This window comes from Grus americana, chromosome 5, assembly GCF_028858705.1.
Source record: "Grus americana isolate bGruAme1 chromosome 5, bGruAme1.mat, whole genome shotgun sequence".
NCBI classification, from domain to species: domain Eukaryota; kingdom Metazoa; phylum Chordata; class Aves; order Gruiformes; family Gruidae; genus Grus; species Grus americana.
The window spans coordinates 52,049,705-52,074,375 of record NC_072856.1 but is presented as its reverse complement, the minus strand read 5'-3'; the positions used below and the strand labels follow the sequence as shown (position 1 = coordinate 52,074,375).

Sequence of the window (24,671 nt, the reverse complement as noted above, 5' to 3'; positions counted from 1 at the left end):
TTGGCTACATTAGAAACACCTTCATGCTTTAAAGTATCTTTTATTTGACCCATGAGATTCCATTCAGCTTATTCTGTTAAAGTACTAAATCACTTTTTCTCTTGATTTGCTCAGGAGAATGTTGGGCATGCACCCCAATAATAATCAGTAAGTTAATATTCAGAGGGGGCTGTTGCCAGTGTAGCATCATCCCACTGAATTGTCGGGAGCTGCTTCCTTTTTAATGAGTTGTAGGGAGGGCCACCAGTTAGGCAGCTGAGCTACTGTAGAGGACAGAGATTGAATTTCCTTTTATACCTCGCCTTCTTCCCCAGCAACTACTACTGAGACTCCATATTTTGCTCTCTAGATTAATGCTGTTCCCAACCAATGGAGCAATCTTGTAGTTTAAATAATAGTGGTATTCTCTTAAAGAGCCAAAAGTTTAGAGTTCAATCCTAATTATCGTGCAGGATGGGAAATTTGGTATAATTACAGAGATAAAGCTCAAGTTATACTTCCAATCATTTGAAAAACTGCAAGATTATCTGTAGTGTTTAAAAAACTCTTAAGAAAGCAGGATGGAAAGGAACCTCAGTTTAAAAGGTTAGTGTTTAGGTTGGAAAGTGCAGTTCTTGAAAATAGGAAAATGCCAGATTTACAGCTGACCGCACATCCTGCCCTCTTACAGAGCGTTATGACTCAATCTTGAATTACTTTTTTCCATACTGTTTTCACAGTTCGCTTTCTCACTTGGGGCAAAGAATAAATCCATGAGGAGCAGAATTAGGTTTTGCAGTTGCTGTAATGCTGTTGATGCTTGACTTTTCTTAGAGTAAATTTTATTGGTAATATTTGTGTTAACAGTCACATCTCAGTGTGCAGGCCAAGCTTTGGTACACAGCAGAAACATATACTAGGAGAGAGACAGTCATTAGAGCTAAGTATACACAAAGCAGGGGAGGAATTGATGAATCTAAAGATGACAGATTGCATACAGGTAGTGACAAAGTCATAACTAGAACCCTGGACTTGTGATTCACTGGAAGGTACCCTGAAGCTGTTGACTACCCTGAAACCTGAGAGGTGAAAGGCCTTACTGGTCTTTTCGTCTTGTCCTCAGTCCAGTCATATTTATGTCCAACTGCAACATTTTGGTTTTACCATAGATGTATGATTGTCTGAATTACCCTTCCATTAGCCAAATTCTTCATAGTCCCATGGAAGATGAGGAGGAGGGAAGATTTGGTTTCTGAAAGCCACGTCTTGGGGACTTTGGATCCTTATCCTTGAAGGATCTGTATAGGACATTTGGCACAGAAGTATTTTGCTTTCTTTAAAGTCTAATACCTTTTAAAAACAATCTTCATGTTCATGAGAAGAGCTGATGAGAATCCTGCTGTGCCACAGGCATCATTGAAGTACTCAGGTGTTCCTGCTGATTCTTAAGCAACATCTAACAAAGTCTTTAGCTACAGATGTTGCACCCAGATAGGTAATTGTAGGGTCTGGAATACCTAAGTTGACCCACATAGTGTCTGTACAACAACAAAAATTATTTTTCTCTATGTTTTGTTTTGGTTCCCCCTGCCCAAAACAACAGGTAGAATTCTTTGAACCCTTTTGGGATAGTGGAGAACCACGAATCGGAGAAAAAGGAGCAAGAGGCTGGAAAGCATGGATGCACCAACAAGAAAAGGGTGGCTGGATTGCTCTTAAGCCTGGTATGCCTAAGTCAATATATGTAGTTTTATGTCCACGTGTTCTTGTCAACGTTTTGATTAGAATGATACAAACTCTTTCTTCTCATGTTTTTGCATACACGTTTTAAAAAATATTTACCAAGATTAACTATATCACACTTCACAGGGAAAAGCATGTGTTGAGTGTTCTGTGTATGATACTGTTGATGGAATATTGTTGTCCTTCCTAGGGATGAGAATTGAGGGAGAGGATGGCGTATCCTCCACTCTGCTGAAAAGGCTGAAGGTGTGAGTACTTGGTTGAGACCCACGCCCATGTAAAGTGGAAGGAAGCTACTTCCCTTGGTAGACTGGGTGGAATTACAGATTAGATGATAGTTGCTCAGAGGATTCCTAGTTTAATGATTCTATTTCTAGAATCAGATCTCAGTCTCTTGTAGCAATTGATATCGTAGAAATAGGAGGAAAACCTTTCCTTGCTTTTTGTGATGCAGAAAACAAAGAAATTGCATCTTCACTTGGCTGGAGTGCTTCTGGGTGAGCAGGGATGCAGAAAATGCCTCCCTGCTCCTTAGTCCCACCTTGTCTTCTTGTCTACAGTGCTTCTCTTAATGTCAAGGACTATTTCTCAAACAGATACATCTTGAAGGGAAGCAGGGGGCTGGAACATGTCTGACCAAAGATGAGCTGTCTGCTTTTGCTGCTCCTGCAGCAACTCTAATGAAGTAACTTTGGCTTTGCTTTTAGTAAACAGAGAACTGAAAAATGATCCTGTGCTTCCCTTGTGCCTGGATTGCAATGGAATTTCCTTGCCCTCTAACTGAGGTCAGCAGTTCCACTGCTGATGGCTATAGATATTTGCCCACAAATTGAGAAGAGAACCACTGCCAGTCTTGGGCAGGTCCAGCATATATCAATGCTTTTCCATATTCATGTCTGGTCCAAAAGTTCAGATCTATAACTGGGTGTAATCTCTAAAAAAAAAAAAAAAAAAAAAAAAAGAAAAGAGTATTTGAAAAACCTCTACAAGCTTTCCCTTAGTCTACAGGTATTCATCAGTTTCAACACAGAATTAATATATTACTGTAACAGGAAAAATATGCTAATTGCATCTAACATTTCAGAAAGATCGTCATAAAAATGGGATGTGGTTAAGCACTGTCTTTTGTGTGTTTAACTACATTGTTTGTTTCAATTGTACATTAATTAAAATGTTGAAACTATCAGGTATTTTAAAGCAACAGTGCCAAGCTTGGTTTGCCATGTGTAACATTATCGTACTACTTTTTACTTACAGTGGTTTTCTCAAAATGTTTTATGCACATGAATATTCATGAAGCACACTTCAGATTGTATGCCCAGGTATGAAGTGAACAACCTAAATTGCACAAAAAGATGACTGACTCTTGGCTGTGGCTTACAAACTGTTGTTGATAAGTGGTCTACAGCCTGTTAGTGTTTTGTTTTCTCCTCTATGGGAAAGATTGAGTGCTGACACTGGTTCAAAAAGTTTGGAAACTCCTACTCTGTAAGACTTGGTATCAAAACCCAGAACTGTGAAGCGGAAATTTTCAGCTCTGCCTCGTGTCTGTGGTATTAACGCTGTATTTGTTCACGTTTTTAAAGTAGATAAATTCGTATGTCAAGTCTGGTCTTTGGATTTGGTAGATTAATTTTTCTTTAATAATTTTCTGTGTATATATGTGTCTTGATTTGGTTTTAGATGATGATGAAGAAGAAGAGATAGATGAGGATCAAGAAATAAAGGATAAAACTCTCCCCAAGTGGCATATTTGGTTGGATATTGAATATTCTCGTGAAGCAAGGCAATGGTTACCTTGGAGGCCAGACAAAACCAAAAAGGAAACTGAAGAAGATTGTGAAGATCCAGAAAGACAGGTCACTGTGATATAATAAAATGAGGGGAGATGATATGACAAATTATCCTTTCATTTTCATTCATTGCCAATGGATATTTTAGAGGAGTAATCCTTTTCTTCATTTGGAAAAAAATTCTTTTCTTTATTTGTAATTCAAAATATGCCTGAGGCTTTTTTGCTGACACTGCTGAAATCCATGGAAAGCTCATGGTAAACTTTGGAAAGGGCTATAGGCAAATAGTCTGTCTTTGCTGTTCTGTGATTTCCCTCATCTGTGTGTGGAAATGTCACAGAAATCTGTGTTTAAGAAGGTACATGCATTAAATAAACAGAGGTTTTGTTGCCTTCAAGTCAGATAGTTGGATTTTTTTTTTTCTTTCTTGGGAGATAGGTCAAGTCAGACATTGATTTTCAAATAAAAATGTGTTAAATGGCCTAAGCAATAATATATTTCAGACCTTTGTTGTGAGGTTTTCTGTGAAGGTCTCTGATGCTCAAGGGCAAAGAATTCTCTTGATAGGAAACTTACAGTCTGACTGGAAAAACATACTGCTTGTTTAACTTGCCTGTTTTTAATTTGAATGACATTCTGTTACCATTTAAATAGTAATTATAAATCTTTATTGACTTGAAAAGGTTTGCTAATTTTATGTGATTGCAAAAATTAACGGAGTTTGGTTTTAATTTGGATTTTTTTAGGTATTATTTGATGATCTTGGACCATCTTTAATCCAGCTTTCTAATCCAGATCTTCAGTGTCAACTACTGTACTCATTTTTGCAATTCCTGGGAGTTCCATGTACAAGTAAACTCTTTCCTTCCGACCTCTATATTGCCATGGATGAAAATAACATCTTTGACAGCGTCCTTTCTGATGAAAAGCCACTGACTTCTGTTGATTTTCCACTGTCTGGATTCAACAGTATTGGTCACATGGACACGATGCTACGAGGGAGACATCACGTAGGCCACTATAAAGAAGGAGAGGAGTTCATACAGAATGTTTTTCATGTTCTATTCCTGCTGTTCTCAGGAAAGGAAAAATCTAACCTGACCATTTTTTGGTTACAGTATGAAATATCTAAGGTAATATGGAATCTGCATATAATCACCTTTGTGATGTGTGGCTTTCTTGTGTATTAATGTTTATATTGAGTTAAAATTAATATTGATGAAAATTAAGTCTTGTAGGACTAACTATTCAAATCGGGAAATGCCAGTTAAGATTGAGCTGAGGGTAAAAAACCAAACAAAACTCAAACCTTTTTCTTCAGTACATGTTGCACAGTGGCACACATGTAACAAAATATTTTTTTGCGGTCTTGGATAAATGTTATATGGTTTGTTGTGTGGTAGACAGAAATGGATGCAAGTGATTTTTTTATAAGGCAAAGTGAGTCAGCCAAGTACTTTTACCAAACTATTTTACGAAGTGCATAATCCCCGATACCATGATATAAGCACCTTATCAAGAAACTGACTTCTTCCTATACTACCTTTGTAGTGTTATAGAAGGAAATAACACCTTATCACTTGAATATGGATTTATTTAAGTAAAACTGCTCTAATAGATCCTGCAGAAGGATGAGAGTCCAGGTTGTCTTTCTAACGCTTCAGAAAGTTTAGTATTATGTTTTCTTACAGAGAAGTTCCCTGTCTCTTACCCAAACGCTACCTGACCAGAAGACCTCCTGTAGTCTTCCCATCCAATCTCCACATCTGTCTGTTAGCACATTCCCGTCTGTGAAAAGCTACTTGGAGGTTTAATTGGTGATAGTCATAAGTTGCATCTGGCCAGACAGGATCATTTATTTTCCTTTTCTCAACCATTACAGGTTAGCAGCTCTTTATTAGAACAGCTGGCCCTGTAAAAGGGTGAAATTTGATTATTTAGTTGCAGTGGCAGGAGTAAGAATGATAAGACTCTGTAATTTGACTGTGTTGGAGGGAGCTGACAACAGGCAGTTGTGACAACTTACAGTACTCAGTAGCAACAGATCTGGCTGGTGTTGGAATACGGAACAATATGAAAGTAAAACCAGTAATGAAATTAAAAAATGCTGTGAAGTGTTTTTTCCTTTCTTCTCCCATCTCTCAAAATTTGTTCTGTTTATTCTCCCCTGCAGGTAGTTCAGTGTCTCCAAACAAAAAACAAGAAGAAGCTGAAAGCACAAGGGAGGAAGAGTAAAAAGTTGGCAAAGAGTCTCCTTAAAGCACCTGACAACCGAAACCACCTTTCTCTCTGGAAACTGTATGCCTACCTAGAATGGCTGCTCGGTAACATTGATGATGCCAGGAAGGTATTTGACACAGCTCTTTGCACAGCAGGGACAGGAGGACTGAAGAGTCCCCAGATCTGCAGCCTCAGTCTGCTTTATGCTCAGCTGGAAGTGGAACTACTAGAAAGTCTGGAAGGAGCTGTTACATCACGTGCTGTTCATATATTGACCAAATTGGCTGAAAGTGGACCGTATGTACCCTATAGTGGACAAGTGTTACCTGTGAATGTCTTGAAAGCTCGTAAAACGTATGAGCACGCACTGCAAGATTATTTAAGTAAAACACCAGTTTCTGATCAGGATCAGGTCAGTGATACTAATCAGCTGGTGAACTTGGTAGGTTGTTATGCACTGTTCCAGTATTTGACTCTTGGGATTGATGCTGCAGTATTAATATATGCACAGACTTTGGAAAAACTTGAAGCTCCTGGCCCACAGAAATGTGAAAATACTGGAGAGAATTTTGGCATTCAAAATTTCCCCACTGCTCTTGAAGCTGTCACACTGCTGCATACAAATTTACTCAGATTCCACATGAAAATTAGTGTTTATCCTTTGAATCCTCTGCGAGAGGCACTAACGGAGGCTCTGAAACGGTATCCTAGCAACCGGTCTCTTTGGAGGTCATATATCCACATCGAAAGGAAGTCTCACAGTGCTAGCAAAGCACGAAGATTTTTTGATGGTGTCACAAGGTCTACTAACTCTTTAGAGCCATGGCTGTTTGCAATCCAAGCAGAGCAGATGAGAAAAAAACTCATTGAGAATGTCCAGAGGTAATATCTTGCAGCTCCTTATGATTATGCTTTTTTTTGATCTAATCACTTAGCAGAGAAAATGCTATCATAGTTTTCATTTTGCAGATGAAGAAGCTGTAGCTAGGCAAAGTTATTTGTTCAAGACTGAACAGTGAGTCAGTGGCAGAATCCTGAATAGAATTAAAGACCTAGATGACACTCTCATGTCCTTTCTGCTGAATCAGATTGTGTGTTGCTTTCTATTTGATTACTTGCTACTGACATCAAGATGGTACATGTTTCTTTAAGTAATATTTAAATAACTAAGAGCCTGCTTAGATGGCCTAGGTAGACACTGTGAGCTTAGAAACTGCTGTGTTTTAATACTACAGCAATAAGGAGTGTAATACAGAGCTACGCTGCAGTTTCTGACTGAGCTCGCTGCCCTACTTTGTTCCTGGATCACAGAATACAGTTGTGGCAGATCTGTTTCCATAGTGAGTACTTGGGACTTGAGTTTTCATATAGGGCTGTTCTTAGGTAGAAGAGGCTGGAAATTTCCTGAATTTGCAGTGTGGTTTGGGCTCAGATTTTTTGCTCTTGGGAAAGGAGGAAAGGGTAGGAGATGTGAGGCACAGAGGTATGTGTTGATTCTTAAAGCTTAGTCTCTAACTGTTGTCTACCCGTTGCTTGGAGCTACCTATCCACTGCTACCTATGTATTTCTAAGAACATTGGCAGCTTGATTCTTTGTCTCTGCACATAGCAACAGAGATTTCTAGGAAAATGTTATCTGGAAGCTTTACAGAGCTGTAAGCTTACAATATTCACACTTGAGGAAATTACAGAATTATCAGTATATTTTAAAATGATGGTGCGCCCACTGCTTTGACAGTCTGGCAGCAGGCATACAGACATGATAGTGACATTCCTGAGCTGTCAGTGTATATCATCCTAAACTGTAATAAGAATTCTATAGCCACGAAATGTAAAGGAGGATTGTAATTTTATTTGCTGTTAATTACAGACTGACACTACGATAGGTTTTCATTATTGTTACTGGAAACTGATGTTGAAATTCCAGAATGATGATTTTCTGTGACATTTAGTTCCTTTCCAGGTTCTCTGCTAGCATATAGCCTTTCCTATACGTTATATTTGTACAGGGCCAAGTTGGATGTTGCGAGAGCAGAGCTGAACAACTGCAGCAGAGAGATAAATAGCCTGTCAGTCATGCATAAAACTAATTTTTTATGATGTTGTGACAAACCAAGAAAATGTCTGTACTATGTGTGACTATTTCCTATTATGTTTTGTATTTCTGCTTGTTTAAGCACATGGAATTAATTTAAAGAAATGAACATGAAGGGTAAACAGTAGCATGTATATGTCAATGTGAGATACAATGCTTCAAATGTCTGACTCCATGCAGAGTAGATTACACCATTTTTCCTCATGGCAAAGGTTAAGAGCAGAGGAAACGTAACCTCAAAGACCCTTGAAAACTGATGCAAGTTAGGAGCAAGTGTTAAGGGTGAGTGGAGCAAGCTGGCACGCTGAGAGAATGCACACAGACAGAAGTGATGTTGCCATGAGTGCTCCAGGCTGTTTCTTCAAGCTCAAGCATCAAAAATAAGCCAGTCTGTATCAGCTGTAGATAGAAATCAGTGCTTCTGTGAAAAATACGTACCTGCTTTTGTGTTATGCTTGGAACTTAGGGGATTTGAATCTCTGGGTGAAAAGGAAAATTATTACTGTAATCATTGTTGAGATCCAGAGCTGTAATCTAGGCCTTGGTTGAAGACCAATGTATGGCCTTACAAAGGTGCTGGGGTAAATTTGAACAGGCTTGCAGGGGCACCAGAAGAAGGTTTGCTGACCTAGACTTGAATTTGGTTTGAGCTGCTATGCCAGGCTTGGAATAATAAATGATCTTGAATGAAGGCTAAGATAAGTGTTTTAAGATTGTATGATAGAGGATTATTGTACTCAGAGAAGTGATCTCCTCCAGTTGGACAGGGTTAATTTTTCAACATGCTAAAAGACTTTTCATAAAAGTACCTCATTTATATTCTTTTAACTGGTTTTCCTATTTAGAAATATGTTGATTAGATTAGCAAGTGCTAAAAATCTGGTTTATAACATTCAGAGTTTGTAGCATGAAATGCAAAAACCTGGCTCTATACAGTGCTATGTGAACAGAGACGTACATTGATCTTTACCCTCTCTTACCTGGATGTGGTCCTTTAGCTTGGGTTTAAGGGATTGTGGCTTCCTTTTTTTCTCTCTGTTTCAGGGCAGATGTTGGTGAAATACATTCCACTATTCCTGAAACTGGGTTAACAAATCGGATTGTAGCTCTATTTGAACATGCAGTTCAGAGTGAAAATGGTACCCATTGTCCACTGCTGTGGAGAATGTATTTGAACTTTCTGGTAAGAAGAGACTATTGGTTGTATTATTTCTTTTTTTTACTGTATTTGGAATTTCTCATGAATGCAGCCACCATACTTTATTAAAAAAAAAAAAAAAAGGAATACTAAATACTGCCATACCTATATCATAGAATTATAGACTGGTTTGAGTTGGAAGGGACCTCAAAAGATCATCTGGTTCCAACCCCCCTGCTGTGGGCAGGGACACCCTCCACTAGACCACGTTGCCCAAAGCCCCATCCAACCTGGCCTTAAACACTGCCAGGGATGGGGCCTCCACAACCTCTCCGGGCAACCTGTTCCAGCGCCTCACCACTCTAACAGTAAAGAATTTCTTTCTAACATCTAATCTAAATCGACCCTCCTTCAGCTTAAACCCATTACCCCTTGTCCTGTCACTACACTCCCTGATAAACAGTCCCTCTCCATCTTTCCTGTAGGCCCCTTCAGGTACTGGTAAGCCACAATTAGATCTCCCTGGAGCTTTCTTTTCTCCAGGCTGAACAACCCCAACTCTCTCAGCTGGAAACATGATTTGCAAGGCGATATATTTGAATTGTAATGCTCCTTATTGCAGGGAATATTAGGGAAAATGTAATTCACTTGGATTAGAAGGAGTAACAGCTTCTGCCAGTGTAGTTTTAATACAGATGCAGGCAAGTTATTGTGGTTGCGATCTTACACAGATTAAAATATGTCGTAAGATGTCAATAGATGGATTCTACCCAGTCTTATGCGCAATATAAAGGTAAGTGAGCAGGGAGACAAAATTTAAGAAAATAGGAAGCAAATTGTAGGACTTAGGATTTTATTATTTTTAGGTAATTAAAATCAGCAAAGATGAGTTGTATTTATGTTTTAGACCTACTTTAGGGTTCTGTAAGGAAATTATAAGGATCTTGATATTTCAGTCAAATCTACATCCTGATTTTGTATAACTTCACAGAATCACAGAATGGTTGGAGTTGGAAGGGACCTCTGGAGATCATCTTGTCCAACTCCACTGTTCAAGCAGGGGCACCTAGAGCCAGTAGTCTATGACAATGTCTAGGTAGATTTTGAGTACCTCCAAGGATGGAGACTCTGTAACTCTCTGGGCAACCCATGCCAGTGCTCAGTAACCCTCAAGTAAAAAAGTGTTTCCTGATGTTCAGAGGAAATGTCCTGTGTTTGTGCCCATTGCCTCTGGTCCTGTCACTGGGCACCACTGAAAAGAGCCTGGCTCCCTCACCTTTGCACCCTCCCTTTACGTAACTCTGCACATTGGTAAATTCCCCACCACACCCTGAGCCTTCTCTAGGCTAAACAAACACTCTCTCAGCCTCTCCTCATCGTAAGAGATGCCCTAGTCCCTTAGTCATCTTCGTGGCAAAGGGACAGACTTTAACTGCAATACTCAGCAGAGACTCTGCTACTCTTTGTTCTATTACTTGTCTTACAAGTACAGCCCTGAAACTCCTTAAAGACATCTCTTTGATTACATTGAAGAGTGTAACAAGTGTCATTGGTGTAACCTGTCAAAATGCATAGCTACCACAATGTAAGGATTCCTCAGCAGAGGAACACTGAGCTTTTCAGCAGTAATTTCTTTGTCTTGGAGATAATGGTTTTCTTACTTCAGCTACTACTGCATTCAAGTGTGAACATTTTTTTTCCTCACACAGGCTTCACTAGGAGAAAAAGAAAAAAGTAAAGGATTGTTTTATAAAGCCCTTCAAAACTGTCCTTGGGCAAAGGTAGGCACAGAAAAATTATAAACCTGTCATCATACTCTTAATTTTCAAAGTTCTGTATTTAAAAAAAAATAATAATTTGAATTTAGTAGTTGTCTAAGATTTTTCTGCAGATAAGAGACGCATCTGAAATGGGAACAGACATAGTGGTCAGTGCTGTTTGCATTTCAGAACAGAAAGGCATTGCATGAGGCAAGGAGGTAATAAATTCCTCTCTGTGTGATCCAGAAGCAATCCTGTCTTTCAGACCATGCTTCATCATGAGCAAGGTAGTAGCAGAAATATATAGGCAAATAAAAATGTATTTAGTTAACAGCATAAAAAATTATTCAGGAGCACCTGCAACTCCTCTGGTAATGTCTGTACATGCTGCCAATGCTCCAGCGCCTCTTGACCTACATTTTTATCTTTTCAAATAAAATTATTTGGTAAGAGTTGGAAAAGACTTGATTAAATATCTACATTTCCGTCACTGTAGAAGTACTAATTCTGTTTGTATTACTTTAAAGTAGCGTATGAAGGTTGTTCTTGCTGCAGAGTTGTTTGCATATCTGTGTACTTCTTTATACTGTGTTTCTTGCTATGATAGAAAGATGGCAGAAAATGTTCTCATTGTCTTTTTAGGTACTCTATATGGATGCAATAGAGTACTTCCCTGATCACCTGCAAGAGACGCTTGATCTAATGACTGAAAAAGAATTGAGAGTGCGGGTGCCTATGGAAGAGCTGGAGCTACTATTAGAGGTTTAAAAGACAACTGTGGATGAGTGGAGGATGTATAGAAGCTAGTTCCAAAACTGTTAGACCTGTCTCTCTTCAGACAGGAAGTCTGTTGGGACTTGGGTACTATGTACTTTTTGTTTGGGTTTGGGGTATTTTAATTTTTTTTTAGCTTTTATATAAATTGCTCTCAAAATGGAGTTCTACGTAGCTGCAAGTATTCTGGAATCAAGTACTGCATTTTTCCCACAAAAATGCATCCATTTCCCTGAAGTATTGCTGGCTCCCACAGGAAGATACATACCCTCTTATAAATATCCTCCTGTTGAATGCTGCCCATGTTTCTTATTCTATTGTTTGAAATTACATTCCCTAGAGTTCAGTAGAGCTTCAGTACATGCCAACTATGGTTTGGTGAGCACCACAGGAAACAAACATCTGCCAAATGGATGCTTTGCTGTTCTCCAGTTGGCAGACTTCAGTAATTTCCTTCAGCTCGGTATGCATGTGCATGTGTATATATAACTACCCAGTCAAACAGCTGTTACATCTGGGACATAAACTATTAACAAAAGCAAAATCTTTGCTTGAGTGGGCACCTATTTTGGAGTTGTATTTGTATGTTTTGACAGATGACCATTTTAATATGAATATTTATGAAAAAATATACCTGAGTATTTGAAAATTCAAAAGGAACTGGAATTATTTTTTATTTCTTGATTTAATAGAACAGTGAGTTTATTAGAAATGAAACTGTATCCATAATGCATCTCTAAGCACCTGACTTTTACACAGGTTTTTGTAATTGATTACTTGCTTTTGACCCCAATACAGGCACTCATCATAAGAGAAGTAGAGGTCTGGACTGTGTTTAATCCTCACCAAAGGTGGCAGAATAGGCAAAACGTGATTGTTTAGCAGCTTCTATTCCAAGAGTCTTTAGGCAAGCTCCTAGAGAAGTAATATGAAATATGTTAACAATTTAAAGATATAGTTATGTTATAAAATAAATATTTAAGACAGAATATGCTGAAATATGTAAAAGACTGTTTAGCATCCCTACTTTTGAGACCCAGGTACTTAGAAACTGGTTCTTGATCTGAAAAGAGGGTACCTGCAGCCACTGAATGCCCAAAACTGTTTCAGAGGTTTTTCAGGAGAAAACTGTCATTAACAGCACTAAAACAATCAGAATCATCCCATTACTCAGAGAATTATGGCTGGACAAGACCATATAACCTATAGCTTAGTTTTGCCTGTAGCACCACAGTACAACATATGATACATTTTAGTTTAGGCTGTGCTTCATTTATTCCTTTCTAAATTTTTTTTTTAATGTTACAGGGAATATGTAGAATTTTAAATAGCATTACAGCAAAAGGTAGAAAATTTATTTTCAAATATATTTCCTTTTCAGTTACTGTTGCAGCAGTTCTTGGTTTAACTTAATGTATTGCAGCTTTCCTTCAGTCAGTTGAACTAACCTCTTCCTGATTGTTGCTTCTAGCCTGCATTAATAGCTATGCCCCAAATAAAAAAAAGCCTTGCTTGCCACATGTCATAAAGCTCTTCAGCCCCTCCAGCAATGATGAGATCAACTGCCATGATTAGAAAGTGCTAAAAAATCACTGGCTTTTTTTGACCTTTCTAAGGAGATGGATCTCATAAGGTTTATAAGAATGGGTAATAGAACTGCGTGTTTTTCTAAACCAACTCTATTTCAGGATTACTGTCATCCAGATTAAATAAAAGACTCCATTCCACTGTAGGGTTTGTTTTTAACCATGAACCACATAATTTTTACATAGAAACCCAAAATCTCTTGGCCTTGCTGCTACCATTGTTGTTGCAGTACTGGCAGTTACCAAAGGGACTGCTCTGTGTGTAACTCTCAACTGCCTGTTACTGGCCAACATTTGCTCCCACAGAAAGTTTCCAGAACAAAGACTGCACTTTGCTGAACTGTGGTCTGCATATGGAACTTCATATACACCTTAAAAGTCACATGTACAACACTGGAAATTAATTAATTACAACTTACCAAGTGCTTCACAGAAGTGCACCACACAGCATACTGAACAAGCAGTACATAGAATCATACAGAATCACAGAATGGTTTGAGTTGGAAGGGACCTTAAGGATCATCTAGTTCTACCCTCCCTGTCATGGGCAGGGACACCCTCCACTAGACCACGTTGCCCAAAGCCTCATCCAACCTGGCCTTGAACACTTCCAGGGAGGGGGCATCCACAGCTTCTCTGGGCAACCTGTTCCAGTGCCTTACCACTCTAACAGTAAAGAATTTCTTTCTAACATCTAATCTAAATCGACCCTCCTTCAGCTTAAACCCATTACCCCTTGTCCTGTCACTACACTCCCTGATAAACAGTCCCTCACCAGCTTTCCTGTAGGCCCCTTCAGGTAGTGGAAGGCTGCAGTTTGGTCGCCCCAGAGCCGCCTTCTGTAGTCTGAACAATCCCAACTCTCTCAGCCTGTCCTCATAGGACACGCATCACTACAACTTAGCAAAATAGAAACCTAACTCTTATGAGGATGGAACGTCAGGCAACAGGTTTGTTTAGAGGGGAAGAATTCAGTTTAAGATTACACTGCAGAACACCAAGCCTGTGGTTGTAGTTTGAGTTTCCATCTGCACAGCTGCGGTATGACAGACCACCCACCTCCAGCACCTTAACAGTCCATACATCTTGCCCTGGCTACACAGGGCTGTAGAACTGCCTACTGGGCTGGTTCCTCTTGAAGGCATTCTCTAACTGGGAGCAAATAAAGCATGTTTATAGCATGAATTGTATAAATTAGTTTTTCCCAAGAGGGTTAAACTCTAGTATTACAAGTACCTTACCCAAACACATTTAATCTTTAAGAATACGAGTTAGCCCCTAATTACTTTATCTCTTTTTAAGTACTTTTCTGTAAGAACAGCAGCAGCAGTTACACAGTAGTTGTAAAATACAAGACACCTAACAAGGACTGGCAGGTGGGGAAACCTACACCTGCAGTGTGGTGCAGCAGCAGCATGGTTTGGGTCACCAAGACAAGCACTCTCCTTTTTTCTTGGAAATAAGCCTGACTCAAGCAGCAGCCAGTTCCCCATGAACAGCAGGTCTCTGCCACCAAAACAGTTCAGTTCAAATAAAGGTTTTATTGGGAAATGAAGTGTTACACTGACTGAAAAACCACAACCCACCAGGATTTAAGCTCTTCAAGAATGAGAATTAGCTAGGCTGTGTGGTTTTACACAAGACTTCTCACCAACACAGAGGTCCCGACAGTCCCCAAAGAGGCGACTTAAAGATACAGTCCCTCGGGGGTTCCCTCCTGCTTCTTATAGAGAACATTCTCTTTCGACTTTTTGAAGTCTTCATTTGTTACTTTCATTCGCCGTTCCCTCAAAGCCATCAACCCAGCTTCTGTACAAATTGCCTGCAACAGAGAAGCAAGTGTTACTGTCTCTGCGTGGCCCCTTTGAGCCACACCTCAGAAGAAAGCAGCACGTTCACACTGCTCCGACCAGCGCTGTAGAAGTGAAGAGTGGCCCGAGTGAGCCCCAGCTGCAGCTGAGCACCAGCAGCCACTGACTCACCCCCCCCGCCCCAGCAGGATGGGGAGGAAAAGCAGAAGAAAAAGATAAAACTTGTGGGGTGGGATAAGGACAGTTTACTGGGACAGCAAAGGGAGAGGGAAACAACAACAGCAGCAGCAGCAGCATACAAACTAGGTGATTTGCTCATCACTCAGAGCCTGATGCCCAGCTGGGCCCCAAGCAGCCAAGCTCCTTTCCCTTATATACTGAGCATGATGTCATACAGTATGGAATACCCCTTTGGCCAGTTTAGGTCAGCTGTCCTAGCTGCGTCCTGTCCCAGCCAAAAACCAGGGCAAAGTGTTAACAGAATTTACATTCTTAAGTTTGGTACTGTTCAGTAGCACTGAAGCACGTAAAACAATCCGGATAAAGCTAGATGCCTCTGTGACAGAAAGGCAGTTTCCCCAACAACAGTATTTCCCTCTTGCAAGGAGCAGATGCATCCAGCTCTGTAACAGCAGACTGTGTTACCCTTCTGCAATGAAGTGATGAAGTAATGTCATGTTTGCTTAAGCTCGTTAATGTGGTAACTCTAGCAAGGGCTCCATCTACCTTAGAGAAGCAGATTATATCTGAAGCTTCCTAACCTACAGTTGCATTTTTATCTGCTTGCAACATAGTGTAGGATAAGAAGCATTTTTAGAAGCTATCTTAAGTAGCATTTAAGATACCTCGCATGCTTGTGCAAGATTCCATGTTCCCCTTCTAATTTCTACTTCATGACTTTTAAAATTTCATATTCAGATAACACAGGTATGTACTCTTATCAACACAGGCTATCTCATAATTACAATTTTTATAAATTTCCCATTTGTAAAACAGAGTATGTGGCACTTATAAGAGGTATTTTAAAGCCATCCAACTGTCCCTCAGTGATGTAACCACAGAAAATAAGAGAACACTTTCAACAGACAATTTTTTTGGATGCAGTAAGAAGAGAGATGTGATTTGTGTTTTGAAGTATAAACCATGCTGATACACACTGACCTTAATATCTGCACCGCTGAGATCATCTTTTGCCATAATCAGTTCATCCAGAGTCACATCATCTGCCAACGTCATCCTACTTGTGTGAATCTGAAAGATTCGTTTCTTGGTCTTTTCATCAGGTAGAGGGAACTCTATTTTCCTATCAATACGTCCTGTGCAAAAGAGAAGTTCAGCCTTAGGTTTTTTGCATGCAGCTATTGGAAACAGCGCAGGAAGAACCTTTCAAGGTTACACTGACAGCAGCTGTTTCTTCACACCACAGTCATGTCTTAGAGTAGAAAGTGAGATCAGAGCATTGGCAATGAACAGGGAGCTACTGGAGCAGAAAGATACCATGCTGCTGAAAAAGCCTGTGTCATTGCAGGTAAGAGATGCCTCACCTGGGAAACATGAAAAACCTTCAAGTCACATATAAAAATAAAAAAACCCCAATGTGTCATAGCACAGAAAAGTATTAATCAAATACTTATGTTCTTGTAATAAATTTTATTCTACTCTTGAGATTATTACATTTAGCTCTGAAGTTCAATTTTCTACCACATACACATGCATACAAAATAAATCACTGTGGCAACTTGAAGAACTCTTCCTCCCTATATAACCAACCTCGTAAAAAACAAACAAAAAACCCCGCAACCCCAACTAACTGAAGAAGGAAGGTTTTGCATAAGATGTTCTGTTGCAAGTCCTTACCAGATGTTTTCTTTATGTCAGTAGGGACTTTGGATGTTCTGGTACTCATTGTTCCAACTTTAACGAGCAATCTTTTTAAAGATATTTTCCATCTCCAGCTCACTCCTGTTTTTCTTTAGTTTTACAGTATCTTTTCTAAAAAGGGTTGATGGCACCACATAGGACATTCCAGGCTATTGTACACAATGGTCAATCAGTCTGCCGAGCTGCTAGAAGCGCCCTGGTTGCTCTAGCAATGGTTATAATTTAAATACCTGATAGGTGTAGGAAGTTTCCTTCCAACAGATTTTAGATCATCTTGGCTTGTTTAATACCGGTAGAGTAGTATCTCCTCTGTGTTCTAAGAGCACTGGTTTTGATTTGGAGGGGGTAAGGCTACAATGGTGACAAAGCCAGACTTTTTTGAAAAACAAACAAACAAACCAAACCACAAAAAAAACCCAAACACAAACACACCTGAGCAACTTCATACTGTGGAGTTTTTCTGAACTTCTTGGGTCCATGCAGTCTAGTGACTGCTCAGAGTAGTTCTTTGACAATTTCACCTTAAGTTATCTTTGCTATCTTACCCCTATTACTTCAGAAGGGCTATCTTTACAACCTCTTCAATACTTAGGATTTACTTGAGGACACTAATGGGAGGCTTAGCTTACGCCTTTGGTCTCTCTGGTGCTTTCTAACTTCTGATTTAACAGACCCCACAGACATACTATGTTTTGGTACATTTTTAGTGGCCATTTAAAAATACTACTTGTGCCTGTTCAAGCTCTTGGCTCAAAATGTAATACGTATGTCAAAATAAGATATTCCTTCTCCCTCACTCGTCCCTCAAATGACAGTGGTATGCCAGGTTGGTAAGGAAGCAGACTGCTTTCCTTGCATCACAATCCAGGCTCTCGCTATTCAGGCTTCAGTTCTCCTCTATGAGGCACAAGTGGTACTGCCCTGCCATCCCTGCTGAAGATGGTAACAAGATGCGGCTGCTGCACTGCAGCTCGCCTTAACGATTATTTAAAATAGCTGTTCCATCTCAATACAAAGAAAGAATATGCAAATTGGTTATGTATGTGTATTTCTTCTCTTCCATAGGTTTTTCTCCCATTTGGAAATTTATGAATGGGTTCTGATTTTAACAGATACACCAGCACAGATGAGATGGTGAATAAAGACAAAGCAGTAACTCAAGTTATTTTTACCAGCCCACATTTGATGAGTTATGATAAGTCCGTTCACGAGAGAAGTGACTTAAGCATACACAGCAGGAAGTCTCTTACCTGGCCGAATTAAAGCTGGGTCCAGTGTTTCTATTCTGTTTGTAGCCATGATAACTTTCACATCCCCCCGAGAGTCAAACCCATCTAGTTGGTTCAGCAGCTCCAGCATTGTACGCTGGATCTCTCTCTCACCACCTGAATTCGAGTCATACCTTTAAGAAAACATTGTCAGAAAAAGCACTATGCAAGTTTAAGAACATACTTCACATAACTGCCACAAATGTATAAACAAAATAGCGTGTGGCAAGTTGTTTTGTTTTTTTTTTAAACCACCCATAACATTTTTTTTTAATTTAGTGTTCACCCATAGAAAACAAAAGGCAGGTTTTCAGAATCATATTGTGACATCTAGGTAAATAAAAAGACACTGAACTAGTCTTGTAACTGGGTAACAGCAGTCACGCAAAGGAAATCCGTCCTTTTTCCATATTTGTTACGTGTTTGGAAATCTCTTCCCCCCCCCCCCCAACAAAATTAACAAATTAACATAAAAAAGGAAGAAACCATGGTTCTTAAAAGCAGATGCATCCACTTCACAGAAAATACAGCTTGTCCCTCATTTCTCCATGTCAGAGTTTTTCCTTATGCACACAGCTGTAACTGTACGCCCTTTAGCCTTACTAACGTGGATCCTGGTTTAACTCTGCTCTCCTGAAACACAGGTACCAGCAGCTGTACTTCTCTGCTTTGTAGCTTAGCTATTTCATTTTGCTTATGAAATATCAGACTAGATAAATCTACATCCACAACAGCTCACCTATGATTAGGAGCAGTTTGAAGCAACATAATATTTATGAAGAATTCTGTATGTTATATACTCCACTACCAGCCCAATCCTTTCTACATATGCTGAAATACATGGGGCAGAAGCTGCCTTATAGTGGAGCTTCAGGCTAGTAGCTGTGTAGTAATATGTATGAGCACCTTTTTATTTAAAAAATGTAAAAAACTAATTGTAGTGGACAGTTCCAACCAGCCTACAGAATTTTCAAAGTAATACAACTTGCATACAGGCTGAACAATAGTGTGGCACAAGCAATGCTTCTCCATGACACCACACTCCGTAACTTACCATATAACATTCTAGGAACATAAGTATTTAGCCACCTATCTGGAGAAGCAAATGATAAGATGGATACGTTCTGTATTAAGTACATTGCTTTACTGTTGAATCACTAAAGCAAATCACTGTATATTTGGATTTGCACTTAGAGGACACCATGCAAACTTATACACAGTGTCTCTTTCTGTTTAAGACATTCTCTCATAGAGATACTACCAGGTAGCAGCAAGAGAACAGAGGTTGAGTTTCCAGTCACATCTATTTCATATGAAAAGGCTGTGATATGTTTTAGTTTCAAAGAAGTTATTTGAAGTTTTACTTGTTGAAAATGCTTACGTCAAGAAGTATTATGAAAATAATACTTAGCAGAGCTAAGAAACTGAGTATCACTGTGGTTGTAAAAGAAGTGTTTCTAGTAAACCTTTTATTGTCCCTGGCAATACTTGTGTGTGCAGCAGGAGCTAGAATGCTGTACCTCTTTGTACCAATGGCATCGATTTCATCAATGAAGACAATCGATGGAGCGTGCTCTTCAGCCACACGGAACAGTTCACGCACAAGCTTTGGACCGTCACCCAAGTATTTCTGTATGAGTTCTGAGCCAACCACTCTCAGGAAGGTTGCTGAAGTTTGGTTTGCCACTGCTTTGGCTAGTAAAGTTTTACCTATTTTTAGTCGGAAAGAAACACTGTAATTAGTTGGGGGGGGGGGCAGGGGGGAATGCTTTAACAGTCATGTGACATTTGTGTCAGACTTAGCAATGCTTTAATACTAAGCAAGCGTGATTTATTTTACTTGTGTTAGCTCAGCACAGTTGTTACTGTACTGTAAGATACCTGTGCCAGGTGGGCCATACAGAATGACTCCTTTGGGTGGCTTTATACCCATCTCTTCATAATATTCAGGATGGGTGAGGGGAAGCTCCACAGACTCCTGCAGCACAAGAAAGACAAACCTGAGTTTTTATAAAGAGTGAGTGCTCTCCACAGAAGTTCATTAGCATTGATAAGAGTAATGAAGGCAAAAAGAACTTAACTGATTTCAAGACAGACCTTGAAAAGTATGTCTCTCTGGTACCTCCTATTCTAAGGCAGACAGCTACTCTACCTGAACTCTTTCTGTTGTTTCCACTTGACATGTGGAAGACAAGCAGCAAGTGATTCCCCCTCCTCCAACCTAAATGCATCATGCTGAGTTTAGAACCCTGGAGTTCCTGACTCCCAAACACTCATGGAGGACCTTGGGGTGAGGGCACCCTTTATGAAAGGCCACCTTCCACCCTAAGTTACCAGATACTACAGATCAGTATTTTAAGAGCATTTGTGATTTTGGACACCTACTCAAAGCAAAAGGGTTGAGTTTTACCAGGGTTCAGACAGCGCTCTGCTGGTAGGGAAAAAAAAAACACCGAAAAAACCAACAAACCAACCAAACACAAGAAAACCCCAACCAAAACAACAAACACACACAAAACAAGCCCCAAACCCCCTATCCACTAAATCCTTAGATTGCATGGCATCACTCAAAACAACAATTTAACTCTCATCTTGCAACAAATAATAACTTTACATGTTGCAAAATAATAAGTTATTGCAGAGATGTTATGAGCTCGGGGCTCTACGGGTTCCACAGCAACTGTGAAAGGTTTCTGTGCATACAGTTTGAGAATTGGGTACGCTACCCACTCGAGAAATTTAGGTCCATGAGTCTGCCTAGCAAAATAAAATGAGGAAACGCACTATAGTAAGATACAAAAAGAACACTACATGAATAGCAGTGGGTCCTACTGTTACACTTCTGAGCTCCCAGCGCAACAGCTACATTGCTGGCTTACTTAACAGTGTGAGTTAGTACAACCGAATACCTTGATTTCTTGAATCTGGTTGTCAAGGCCACCAATGTCAGCATATGTTTCTTGAGGAGCTTTCTCCACTTTCATCACAGTAACTAAAGGGTCTGTGTCATCCATCAGGACTCCTATCACAGCATGAACCTAATTCAAGCATTAAGAGTTATCAAATAACACAAATAGCATTAGTAATACAAGCTCAAGCCTAAACCCAATACCCATCTGTTTAGGTGTGTGAAATAAATGGCATTAGCTCTCAGACCCTATGATCCTGTGATTCTCAGAAAAAAAAGGCCAGTTAAAAACAGTACAAAAACTTGTGCTTCATTTTATAACATCAACTCACCTTATGATTTAGCAAAACAGAGCAGCCTGGCTCTAGCAGATCCTTGTCCACAAAAGACAGAATACTGACATAGTGCTCCGATCCTACTGATGTGGACACGATAGCGTGGTTGTCATCAATGATCTCCTCCAAGGTACCCACGGACATTGGTGTTCCCCTCAGATCATCCACCTTTGATCTTTCCTCCTGTTGTCAAGAACAATCCAAGAAACAACTCAAGAACACAGGCAAAAACATTCCTGTACAACACTGGCTCAACAGTTCACACAGAGAATAACAGAACCAGTCTTTGCTGCTGTTGTTTCGCTGCCCCAAAAGACATAAAAGCCTAGTCCAGTCACAAAATCCACTATTATTTTAGTCCTCTCCTATGGACACTACTATACGGATGTGCACAGCTAGAATGTTCTTTCTTTCTCTATTGATGGATATGTGGGAGCTGCACTTTGACAGGTCATTAAGAAACAAGAAAACCAGTGCGGCCTCATCTGTAGTAACCCATGCGTGGACTAAAACCATTAAAACACTAGAAAAAAATCCTGTTTTCTGGACAGTAGTTGAGACTTAATGAAGAACTGTAACATACATAATATGTTTGTATTGACTTACACATTCATGGCACTTTGTTTCTATTGCTTCTGTATGGAGTACTGTAATATTAGAAGTAACAGTTCACTCAAACCTCACCTCTTGTTTTTCTTCCAAAGGTTTCATCTGCTCTTGATTTCTGATAAATTCTTCCTCCATTAAGAGGTAATCTTTAATTCTCTCCAGTTTCAACAATTTGAGTCTGCACTGTGTGTGAGGAGTCACTGTAATCAAAGTAGAATCACAATATTTTAGACCACGTTTGACATGATACCAACTATTCATTAATTCATTACAGGAAATCCTGCTTTATTTTCTGAAAGTAACTTCTATATAAACAGCAGTCACTATTTCACTTGTCCCACTGTAATTCTAGGCAAAAAACATTTTTAAAGATAATGTTTCCCCTGCATTTCTCCTCATTTCAATTTCTCTCGTTCACACCTGGGAATTCATGGGCTGCATCTTGCATAACAATAACCTTATTTTGTGTTTTTACATTAATCAGAAATAAAATTACATTTGGCCTTTCTCTTTAAAGATTTATGACCTACACACAACCAGGTTTAGGGGAGAGGACAGCTCTGCACTTCTCGAAGAGTGCACAGTCCACAGGAGAGCTGGAGCAGGCAGAATGCTTACCCAGGGGGAGTTTGCTGGCAGCATCTGGTCCCTTTGTTTTCTTCTTCTTTTTCCCCACTCTGGTTGGAACTGGAGGTTCATATTTCTTCTTCTTATCCTTATATTCATAAAAATAATTCCATAAAAAAATCAGGATATTAACAATGAAAAAATACACATAGATGTTAGGTGCACAGACTGAGACAGAGCTCAACCTAAGGTAAATGGCTGCATAACAAAATTATGTCCTTTATAATACATAGTGAGAAGCCCAAAAGAAATATTATTATTTTTTAACGAGTTCAAAAATTTCTTCTCCTGCTTATTTTACATCTTTTTTAATTTAGATTTCTGCTAGTTCTCAGTGAGTATAGAACATAGAGGCCTAAAGCCTGAAGTAAGTCACAAACAAAATTCATGCATGAAAGAATGAGGAAAATCTTGAATCTGAACATTTCTGTTGCGTTTCAGTCAGTAGATGACGGGCATTCAGTTTGCCAGCTCAGACATAGCTTGCCATGTACATTATACTTCCATCTCCAAAGGAAACTGGAAAGGCCTCTAATGGTCCACAACACAAAGTACAGACCTCATGCAGATGACAGTATGATGTAATTTTCAAGCCAAAACCAGTTACTTAAGTGTCAGCTTCAAAGCAACTAGTCTTTCCTAACCCAGACAGATTTATAGTTTTATTCTTTTTAAAAATAACTTACTACCGCCAAATAATTTCAGTTCTCCCTTACAGTTAAGCCCCTTTTTCTATTTTTAAACAGCAACCTGTTTTCTCCAATCTCCATCTAGAAGAGATAGGACATTTCATCAAAACAAGTAAGAGCGTAATTTTATGCAGTTTGATGAAGAAGAACAAAACAAAACGAGTAAAAAAAAAGCTTATTGCAGCCAGCCTCTGTAGTAGCACACCTGTAGCTCATCCTGGAAGTAAAAGCATTTTGTTTCATTTTTAGTTACCTTGTCATCCTTTTTGCCACCACCAGGACCATGCCCACCACTCTGACTTTGACCCTAAGTAAAAAGAAACAAAACCAAACAACAGCCAAATGTAAGTACACTACTATAAATCTTGAAACCTATAGACAGTTCCAAGTAAAGAAATGCCATAATTAGATTTCTCCTATCTAAACAAAGTACTGATATATTCCAAATAATTGTCAAAAGTCAGTGAAGAAAGAGAAGTGTGGACTTAATGAGGCCAGGAAGAACACGTTCATTAGTACATTTTTGACTGATACAGCATTGCATTGTCTTGCTACATCGCAGCTTTAGCTCCTTCCTTGCTAGCGTGAATTCCTGAGCACCACTGAGCAACAGGTATCACAACTTCTCCCTCAGCCCCCCATCTATGCTACCTGCCTCGCCGCAAGCAGAACGAACCAGTATCGCTGCCGGCAGGGACCTGCTACCGCTCCCCGCAGGAAGGCCGGCCGCTCCAGGGCGATGCCCGGACCCACGGGGCGATGCCCGCACTCCCGGCTGGCGGGGCCCTGCAGACCCACCCCTACAAAACCACTCTGCTCTCACAGCAGCGAGCAAACAGGCGAGCCTCCCGCGGCAGCCAGCCTCGCCTCACAACCCTGCCGGGCCTCAGCGTAACCGGCCGCTGCTGCCCCGCCGGTAGGCGGCCTAGAGGCCCAGCGCCGGCGGTGACTCCGCAAAACCCCGGGCGATGGCGGCGGGATGCCTGAGGAGGGCCGGGACCCCGCTCCGTGCCGCCGGTGCGGCTCCGTCCCCCCACGGCCGCGCTCTCAACGCCCCAGACCCAACGCAAGAGCCGCTGTCTCACCATCCTGCCGCGGCGCCGCACCGGAAATACCGCCCCGACGGTGCTCGGCGAGGGACGCGGCGTCGTCGTCACTACGGGGTACGGCAAGGGCCAAACGCGAAAGGCGGCGTGGGCGGAGCAGAGGGGTACGGCGCTCGGGTGGGCGGTGCGGGTCAGCGGGTCACGTGACTCCGCCGCGCGGGGCGGCCGTTCGTGGTTGCTTGTCCCTTCGGCCGGCTCGGCCGCCCTCCCGCCTTCCTCCCCGCCTTGCGAGGGTGCTGGGTGAGCCGCTGCGGGGCAGCCGCTGCCCGCTCGCCTGCCGGCAGGGCCGGGCCAGGCACGGCCGCCTGCCCTGGGCCCGGGCCCTGCCCATTTGCCCCCGTGTAGCCCCC

General features: G+C 40.6%; 2 protein-coding genes across 5 annotated transcripts in view; one reads left to right on the top strand and one right to left on the bottom strand.

Moving 5' to 3' along the window:
* NRDE2 (NRDE-2, necessary for RNA interference, domain containing) overlaps positions 1-12,157 on the top strand; it is a 31,965-nt gene extending 19,808 nt beyond the window's left edge. For 2 of the 3 annotated variants that reach the window (XM_054828955.1, XM_054828956.1), the window contains exons 8-14: positions 1,583-1,703; positions 3,406-3,581; positions 4,262-4,648; positions 5,689-6,617; positions 8,874-9,012; positions 10,677-10,748; positions 11,370-12,157. In XM_054828955.1, the coding sequence (XP_054684930.1) occupies positions 1,583-1,703; positions 3,406-3,581; positions 4,262-4,648; positions 5,689-6,617; positions 8,874-9,012; positions 10,677-10,748; positions 11,370-11,495 (1,950 nt within the window). In that variant the 3' untranslated portion in view covers positions 11,496-12,157. Of the gene's footprint in view, positions 1-1,582; positions 1,704-3,405; positions 3,582-4,261; positions 4,649-5,688; positions 6,618-8,873; positions 9,013-10,676; positions 10,749-11,369 lie in introns of those variants that run through there. The other variant, XR_008577513.1, reaches the window with a different exon arrangement.
* Positions 12,158-12,170: 13 nt separating this feature from the next.
* On the bottom strand, positions 12,171-24,379 carry PSMC1 (proteasome 26S subunit, ATPase 1). 2 transcript variants are annotated; one of them, XM_054828959.1, is made up of 12 exons: positions 24,301-24,379; positions 23,469-23,522; positions 22,518-22,614; positions 21,975-22,099; positions 21,288-21,473; positions 20,957-21,085; positions 19,929-20,025; positions 19,568-19,757; positions 18,030-18,181; positions 16,060-16,214; positions 14,739-14,909; positions 12,171-12,416 (listed from the first exon to the last, which is right to left on the bottom strand). In XM_054828959.1, the coding sequence occupies exons 1-11, from the start codon at positions 24,301-24,303 to the stop codon at positions 14,775-14,777; spliced, it is 1,323 nt and encodes a 440-aa protein (XP_054684934.1). In that variant the 5' UTR covers positions 24,304-24,379; the 3' UTR covers positions 12,171-12,416; positions 14,739-14,774. The 2 variants fall into 2 exon arrangements, with proteins under 2 accessions (XP_054684934.1, XP_054684932.1); XM_054828957.1 differs by lacking the exon at positions 12,171-12,416 and having other exon boundaries at positions 14,609-14,909.
* Between the last annotated feature and the right edge of the window lie 292 nt (positions 24,380-24,671).

Excerpts from the sequence above, each read along its gene's own strand:
- PSMC1 (XM_054828959.1), bottom strand. Across the intron at positions 22,615-23,468 it reads GTGGCAAAAAGGATGACAAG|GATAAGAAGAAGAAATATGA; the intron begins GTAACTAAAAAT and ends TATGAATATAAG. Across the intron at positions 21,086-21,287 it reads CTGTTTTGCTAAATCATAAG|GTTCATGCTGTGATAGGAGT; the intron begins GTGAGTTGATGT and ends TGCTTGAATTAG.